Source organism: Pinus tabuliformis, chromosome 2_1 (assembly GCF_031772625.1).
Source record: "Pinus tabuliformis cultivar Carrire ecotype Pingquan chromosome 2_1, CPIR1, whole genome shotgun sequence".
NCBI classification, from domain to species: domain Eukaryota; kingdom Viridiplantae; phylum Streptophyta; class Pinopsida; order Pinales; family Pinaceae; genus Pinus; species Pinus tabuliformis.
In genome coordinates this window covers 11,962,322-11,971,222 of record NC_142299.1, presented here as the reverse complement: position 1 = coordinate 11,971,222, position 8,901 = coordinate 11,962,322, and the positions used below count along the sequence as shown (strand labels likewise).

Sequence of the window (8,901 nt, the reverse complement as noted above, 5' to 3'; positions counted from 1 at the left end):
GAAGCTCAAGTGGCAGATCACCATAGAGGGGTGAATCTAGTAGAGGAAGATTCACGCCTAGAGGAAGAGGGCAAGGAAGAGATGTTAGGTGTTATACCTGTGCAGAATGGGGACATATGTCATGGGACTGTCCTCATAACAAATCAGAAAGCCAGAGGGGTGCATATGTGGGTGAGGCAAAGCCAGAACCACCTCGACTTGTGGAGAAAGAAGAACCCCCTGAAGAAGGTGAATCACTTTTATTTAAAAGAACTTTTCTTAGAGCAGAAAAGGAGGCTGGAGAAGCTATGCAAAGAAAGAACTTGTTCAGAACCACATGTAAATCAAAGGGTAAGTGTTGTAAGGTCATAATTGACAGTGGGAGTACAGAAAATATTGTGTCCACGGGGATGGTGGATAAGCTTGGGTTAGCAAGGATGGCACATCTTGCACCCTACAGAGTGTCTTGGTTATAGAAGGGCCATCAAGTCATTGTGGCAGAGCAATGTAATGTGGAAAGGCAGATCGATACATATAAAGATGTGATTCTATGTGACATAATGCCCATGGATGTATGTCATATACTATTGGGGAGACCATGGAAATTTTATCAGAAGGCGATTCATGATGGGAGAAGGAACACCTATACCATAGAGAAGGATGGAAACAACCACATGTTATTGCCAGTGAAGAATGATATTGATAAAGGATTGCCTGAAAAGAGTATCATGTTGATAAGTGGTAAAGAATTGCTACAGGAGGTCGACAAAAGAAAGGAGTTGCACTTCGCTATCATAGGGAGGCCCAAGGTAATCTTAATGTCCACGAATTTAAATAATTTTCTTGGAGAAATTAAAGCTGTGTTAGATAATTTTATGGATATCATTGTGGATGAATTACCAAATGAATTACCACCAATCAGAAGTATTAGTCATCACATTGACTTAATACCAGGAGAAACTCTACCCAATAAAGCTGCATATAGACTAAATCCTCAAGAAAACGCTGAAGTGGGAAGGCAAGTACAATAATTAATGGACAAAGGGCTGTTCAGAGAGAGTTTGAGCTCGTGTGCTGTGCCAAAAGTGCTCAGTCCGAAGAAGGGAGGAGAATGACGCATGTGCATAGATTCCAAAGCTATCAATAAGATAATGATTAGGTACAGTTTCCTTTGCCCATAATGGATGATTTAAGGGACTGTTTATGTGGATCCAGATACTTTACTAAGATAGATTTGAAGATCAGATATCATCAGATAAGGATTCGGGAAGGTGATGAATGGAAAACTGCCTTCAAAATAAATAGTGGACTGTATGAGTGGTTAGTGATGCCTTTTGGGCTGACTAATGCACCCAGCACGTTCATGAGACAAATGAACGAGGTCTTGAAGGAGTACGTAGGTAAATTTGTCATTTTTTACCTTCATGATATTATGGTTTTTAGCAAAATTAAAGAGGAGCATTTAGAACATCTTAAGTTGGTCCTGAGAACTCTATAGAGAGAAAAACTACTAATCAATTTGAAGAAGTGTAGTTTCATGAAGGAGGAGCTGGTGTACTTAGGATTTTTAGTTTCCAAAGAGGGCTTGAAGATGGATCCAGAGAAGGTACAAGCAATCTGGAACTGGCCTATTCCTAGAAGTATATTTGAGGTAAGAAGTTTCCATGGACTTGCTAGTTTTTACAGAAAGTTTATAAGAGGTTTTAGTCAAGTTTGTGAACCAATCCTTGAGACAATCAAGGAGGTGAATCATCCATTTCGATGGACAGAAGCAGTGGACGGGAACTTTAAATTGTTGAAGAAGAAGATAATAAAAGAGTGAATTCTAGCATTTCCTAATTTTGAGAAAGTATTTCAAGTTGAAATAGATGCAAGTGGGGTAGCAGTTGGCGCAACTCTAAGCCAAGAGCAAAGGCCAAAAGCATATTTCAGTGAGAAACTGAATGATGCGAAGAAGAAATATTCTTCTTATGACAAGGAGTTTTATGCTATTGTGCAAGACTTGAAAAAGTGGAGGCATTACTTGCTGCCTAAAGAATTCATCTTATATTTAGACAATCATGCTTTACAGTTTATTAATAACTAGCCAAAGATAAATCAGAAGCATGCCAAATGGGTAGAATTTTTGCAAAGTTTCACTTTTGTAATAAAGCATAAGAGTGGTAAGTCTAATAAAGTAGCAGATGCATTGAGCAGAGTAAGTTTTCTTTTACAAGAGTTTAAAGTGGGTGTTGTAGGTTTTGAGGAAATGATAGAAATGTAGAAGGATGATGAGGATTTTAGAGACATCTACACAACAATTCAGAATCCAGTGAGCCATAACAGAAGTCAGTGGATGGACTACCTCATTCAAGGAGGCCTGTTATTTAAAAGCAACAAGTGATGTATTCCCAAATGTTCCATGAGGGAGAACATCATCAAGGAAAATCATAGTGGAGGGTTACCTAGTAATTTTGGACAAGATAAAACCTTTGCTCGGGTGAATGCTTTTTATTACTGGCCGAAAATTCAAACTGATATTAAAAAGTTTGTTGAGAAATGCAGGGTATGTCAGTATGCCAAAGGAAGGAGTCAGAATACAGGACTGTATCAGCCATTGCCCATACCAGATCGACCGTGGGATGTAGTTAGCATGGACTTTGTTCTGGGTTTACCAAAAACTCAGAGAGGAAACGATTCTATTTATGTTGTAATAGATAGGTTTTCTAAAATGGCACATTTTATTGCTTGTAGGAAAACTAGTGATGCAACACACATAGCTAATTTATTCTTTTCAGAGATTGTAAGATTGCATGGTTTACCTGTAAGTATTGTATCAGATCGAGATACCAAGTTTGTGGGGCATTTCTAGAGGACACTTTGGAAGAAACTGGGAACTAACCTCAGTTTTAGTTCAGCATACCATCCTCAGACAGATGGACAAACTGAAGTAGTGAACAGGAGCTTGGGGAATATACTAAGGAGTTTAGTATATCAGAATCCCAAACAGTGGGATTTGGCATTAGCTCAAGCTGAGTTCGCTTACAATGATACACCAAACCAAAGCATTGGAATGAGTCCATTTCAGATTGTCTTTGGAATGAATCCGAGAGGAGTGTATGAGCTTAGAGATTTAGGAAAACAATAAGCCAGGAGTGCAAGTGCTGAAAATTTTGCTGAACAGAGGTAGAGATTACAGGAAGAAGTCAAAGGTAAATTGCAGGAGAACAACAACAAATACAAGCAGAGAACAGATCTGAAAAGAAGAGAAAAATGCCAAATAAAATTCCTCAAACTAGACAACTCATGTTCATCACCGACCCTTACTAGCATAACATTCTTGATGTAAAAAAAAACCATACTTCAAGTTTGACTTTCGAGAAAGGATCGTTGAGAAGGAATCACCCCCTTTTACCAGCATCAGAAGAAGCCATTATCCGTCCAGTCTGACATTGGTTACAGTTCCATAGAAGGACACTAGATGAATTGATGGGCATCGTATTAGTATAGATACCACATCCGGATTATCTGAACAGCCGATGGTTTCAGAGCATGTATGACAAGACAGAGTGACGGAAGGGCAACAGGGTAACGTTATTCCTAGGTTGTTGGAGCCTTGGTAGTAGCGGCGGGGATGAAAGACTTAAAACTAATAATTAAGCTTGAAAATGCATAAAAAAAGAAAATTGGAATTTTTTACCTAAATAAACTAACACCAAAATATGAATACTATATGTTATAGGAAGTGATATTCAATTAAGCATTAACCGATAGAGACCGATGCAAGGCTGAGCCTTTCTTTTGAGAGGTGTTGTTTGAACTAAGTAGGTCAGCAGGAAACAGTTAGATAGAAATATGTAGGGATGCCCGTTTAATTTGAATTGGTCAATCATGACAAAGCGTTACTTAAAAGTTATTAAATATTAATAAAAATGTGTTATTATGACAATGCATATTTTAAAAGCTATTTAATATTTTATTGTTGGATCTACACACGAAAAATGATCAATATACTTTTATAATTATTTTACACTCATTAACCAATATTTTATGTGTATTTTTAAAGATTTTCAATTTTTAAAATATTAAATTTTATATCAAATTTGATAATTTTTTAACAAATAATACACGAATCAAAACCAAACTAATTTTACTCAAATTCTATATCATAATATGTGTTGTTTGTCATAAATTAAAAATCACAATATCATTATCAATATCATTATCATATTCAAAATAACGATAGCATTATCAATATCATTATCAATAAAAAATAAATATTCAAAATAACGATAGCAAAACATAGGACAAATCAGCATTGCATTAAGTTATAAATCTAAATCTCAACCGTAGAAAGTGCCGAAAGCCATGATTGATGCCGAAGTTTATTTTATATGTAAATGCTCTTTCATTATCAATAAAAAATAAATATTCAAAATAACGATAGCAAAACATAGGAAAATCAGCATTGCATTAAGTTATAAATCTAAATCTCAACCGTAGAAAGTGCCGAAAGCCATGATTGATGCCGAAGTTTATTTTATATGTAAATGCTCTTTTCGACACCTTCCTGCCTCTGCTATTGAGGAATCGCAGATTGATTAATTTTGAAAATAATCTAGTTCCATAACGAACATTACCCGGGTGGTTGGGAGGGTTTAATAATAACCTTCCTAACCGGGTTCCAATTGCTGCTGGGACATGATATGTTGTGGTCAGATGACGCAACTAAATGTAAACATATGATGTAATTGATAAAATTTATATACTGGGACAATGACATGTTGTCGTCGGATGAACACCAAATGTAAACATGATTTAATTTATATAAACCACGCTTCTTTCAGGGGTCGCACCCCAACCCATTTTTTAAGTAATTTTGAAAACAATCTAGTTACATAGGAAACATTACAGAAAAAGTAATTTTGAAAGCAATCTAGTTACACAGGAAACATTACAGTAATTTTGAAAGTAATCTAGTTACATAGAAAACATTACACCACGCTACCAGGGAGCTAGTAGGGAGTAGACATGTCATAACTTGAGAATTGAAACTGGAAGAGAAATTGGACAATAATTTATGACACTCAAGGTACGGTGGAGAGGATGACAACAACCACTCATGCTCTAAAAGCTTTGACAATTGCACAATTAATTGTTACAGTGGTATATTAAAGTAATATTATTATAATTTGAGAATTAAAATTAAATAAGAAATATAACAACAATTTGCCATACTCAGATAACAAAAGTAGGGTGGAGAGAATGACAAGAATCACTCCCACCACTCACAAAAGCTTGACAACGCACTTAACTATTGTAAAACGCACACACTTAACTATTACAACTGCATACTAAAGTAATATTATTACAGATTATGCACGTCCGTATCTCTGAACCCACTTATTTGACGACATTGAAAGACGTACCATTTTTAAGGCCGAGAGATTGCAAGATGCGCGTTACCTGGGTACCAACTCTGTAATCGAAGCATCGGCGTTTGACAGAGGAGTGTGACATGCAGCAGATGAGGGGGAAGATATACTGGCAGATTGTGAAACCCCAGAGCCACAACTGGTGGACTTGCTGTTTTCAGAAACATGAGATCTCAGAAAAGCAGGCTTTGTGGGAACGGGTAATGTCACAGAATGAGATGAAAGCATCAATGTGATTAGAGACATTGATGGACGAAGTGATGAGTCAGCTTGTGTACATAAAAGGCCAACATGAATGCATCTCAGTGCTTCCTCCACGTTGCAAATTTCAATTATGGCTGGATCAATCATATCCACAATAGTCCCTCGCTTGTATAATCTCCACGCCTGCATAATAATCACGAACAATCGTCATCTTGATATTTTATGGACTTTAAAAAATCGTATCAAATTATATCGGTAGTGAAATTTCAGTATTTTGTTGGAGTCAGCAGCGTTGGATGAACCCATGCTATTAAGTTTCAGTATTTTGGGTAAATTTGTTTTGGTATTTTGGGTAATTTTTTTTGGGTGCTGCAGGGATCTTTGATTTAAACATTTTTATAATTAGATATTTTGAAAAACATAATGGCCCAATTCCAGTGAAAAATGACTTTCGGAACAAAATTACATAACCTAGATAAGGTAAATAACCTCAGTTGGACATAAAATGAGAACAGTATCAGAATATCTCACCCATTCTAAAAGCGTCTGCATATCAAGCGACAGATTATAATCACTGTTTTTTCTTCCTGTAACAATTTCCAAGAGAAGAACGCCAAAGCTATAGACATCTGCTTTTACAGATAACTGCCCCTGCATAGCATACTCTGGTGCCATATACCCGCTGCATATCCAAATTACAAAGCCGAACATTATGTAGTGAGGGAAATTTTAGGAATTGAGTGAGGATCAAGTGAAAACTCTTTGCAAAGGAAATCGTATTCCTGTATCCTAGAATGTTAAAACATAACAAATCTGGTAAATACCCAAAAGCAAAATTGTCATACGATACTGTCAATCCTCTTGAAATCAATAGCACAGATTAAAACATATCCATCACTAATGGTTAATCGCTTTAGAGAGTCTGTCAGAGTGATATCTTACTAAGTTCCAGCAACTCTTGTGCTGACGTGGCTCTCATCTTCAGGAAATAGTCTTGCTAAGCCGAAGTCCGCTATCTTGGGATTCAGATTTTCATCCAACAAAATATTACTTGCTTTAATATCCCGATGAATAATCCGCAGTTGGGAATCCTCGTGCAGATAGAGAAGCCCGCGAGCCACTCCCACTATAATGTTGTAGCGTTTCTGCCAATCAAGCTGGTTGCGCTTGTTTGGATCTGCATCCATGGATACAGTACGCTAACTAATCATCATGACCAGATAAATATATTGGAATATTAATGTTTTTTTCAGATACAAAATAGAACGGAAGTGACTCACGGAATAGGATTTTGTCGAGGCTTTTATTGGGTAAGTACTCATAAACAAGCAACCTTTCCGATCCCTCTGCGCAACAGCCTAATAGGTTCACAAGATTTCGATGTTGGATTCTGGCCACAAGTTTAACTTCATTCATAAATTCTCTCTTTCCTTGCAGAGATCTTAAGGACAGCTTCTTCACGGCTATTTCCTTTCCATCTTCAATAGTTCCCTGAAAAATTCAGCCAGGTGCGGTGAGAGTAGCCTATAATTTAAGATTCTATAAACTAGTAGAAGATTTCTAATTCATTAATGTTACCTTGTATACGGCCCCAAATCCACCTTCCCCAAGTTTATTTCTATCATCAAAATTCTCCGTAGCAGCTACCAGTTCCTCCATGGTAAACGCAATTTGCCGATCCTGCCCGACTACTGTGTCTTCCTCGACTTGGCCATGATCTATATAACGAAAATACACAGCTTCATCATAAATATATAAGGGCAAGCAGCAAAATTGGATCTATTTAACTTGGATCTCGCAAGCATTTCTTAGATTTCCTGAAGAGAATATATGTGAAAACCGTGTTCAAAAAACAAACTTTAACAATAGTCTAACAGAGCAAATAAAGCTGTATGATATATTGACAATGAGATATAATGACTTGGGGGATCCTTCATGCAAATACCTTGGGAAGGATTTCGAAATATCATAGACTTCAGTCTCCTCCTAGTTGTTAAAACGCATACCAATAACAGCAGAAGCAAGCCGCCAGCAACACCCAAAATTATGGGTAAATTGTTTGAAGATTTGTTGTTCTGCGTACTATTATTGGATGGTGTGGTCTGATTCGGTGGTGTATCAGCAACTGGGCTATTAGCTGGTGCTTCCGCAGGAGGTGGAGACGAAGTCGAATTAAAGAAACTATACATTTCATAACGAACTGTGCAGCTTCCCATCAAACCCCGTGCTCCTTGCCTTCCACTGTAAACTGTAGAAATATAGTTGATTGTTTGTTGCAAACATGATATGCAGTTGTCTACCGACATATCTCTGGTGCACTGGACCAGACCGTAAATCTTTCGAGACAAGGAGTCTGTAGTTGTTCCAGAAGCATATAATGTAGATCCAGATGTTGCTTCATCAACCAACTTGTTGAATAAGCTGTTAACAGCCTTACTAAAAGCATCAGGACTAGCTGAGACATTGTTTACATTCCAAAAATACCATCCATCAGTGGTATCCAATTGTCCGAAGAAACTATAGTTCTCATAACGCAAAAAGCAGAAGTCAAACCACATTAAACCACCGCCTGCATTCCCACAATTTTGTCGAAGAGTAGTGTTTGCTTCTTCTGAACAATTGTAGCACTGGTCGGGCGTTGTATCTCCCCGACATTGCAGAAGGCCATATGCTTGGCCAGGACTTTGGCCATTCTCAGAAGTGTTAAACCCTGTGTGGGACGAATCTTTAATAAGCCTAGTCATGACAGTGTTCAAATTTCTCTCGAACTTACTGCCTTTTGTATAGTTAAAATTGTTGTGGCACGTAGATTGCTGTACTGCCTTGCAAATCTGCGGCTGAAGAGTAATGACCATCAAGAGAAGTGCCATTCCATAGAATAGTTGAACAGTTTGGGCCATGAGAAGTGTCGAGCATGAAACTCTCCCGTGGAGGATTTTCATGGCCAACGGAGAATGGAGAACCTACAATGCCAATATTAGTGCTCCTCGAAATTCTGATTTACTCTGCACACATATCGTAGGCTTAATCAATACACGCATAGACCATGTTTTTAAGTTTCCCATGGATTTAAAGATTCTACGCGCATACGAGCTGCTAAGAGTCAATGAAAGCAGGTCAAATGATAATAATTAAACCGTGTAAGATCAACAAAATAAATCGTTGGAAACTATAGATATGATGACTCGCCGGATTCATGGAAAGTATACCTGTAATGCTTCGCCGGATTCATGGAAAGTATACCTGTAATGCTTCGCCAGATTCAAACATCGCCGGATTCAAACGTCGCGCACCGAAAATGTGA

The 8,901-nt window shown here is 37.5% G+C and overlaps 1 protein-coding gene across 1 annotated transcript; it reads right to left on the bottom strand.

Annotated features, from left to right (window-relative positions):
• Positions 1–5,194: 5,194 nt before the first annotated feature.
• LOC149198436 (cysteine-rich receptor-like protein kinase 15) lies at positions 5,195–8,649 on the bottom strand. The gene is made up of 6 exons (XM_089399273.1): positions 7,543–8,649; positions 7,176–7,315; positions 6,878–7,088; positions 6,540–6,774; positions 6,129–6,279; positions 5,195–5,780 (listed from the first exon to the last, which is right to left on the bottom strand). The coding sequence occupies exons 1-6, from the start codon at positions 8,537–8,539 to the stop codon at positions 5,421–5,423; spliced, it is 2,094 nt and encodes a 697-aa protein (XP_089255399.1). The 5' UTR covers positions 8,540–8,649; the 3' UTR covers positions 5,195–5,420.
• Between the last annotated feature and the right edge of the window lie 252 nt (positions 8,650–8,901).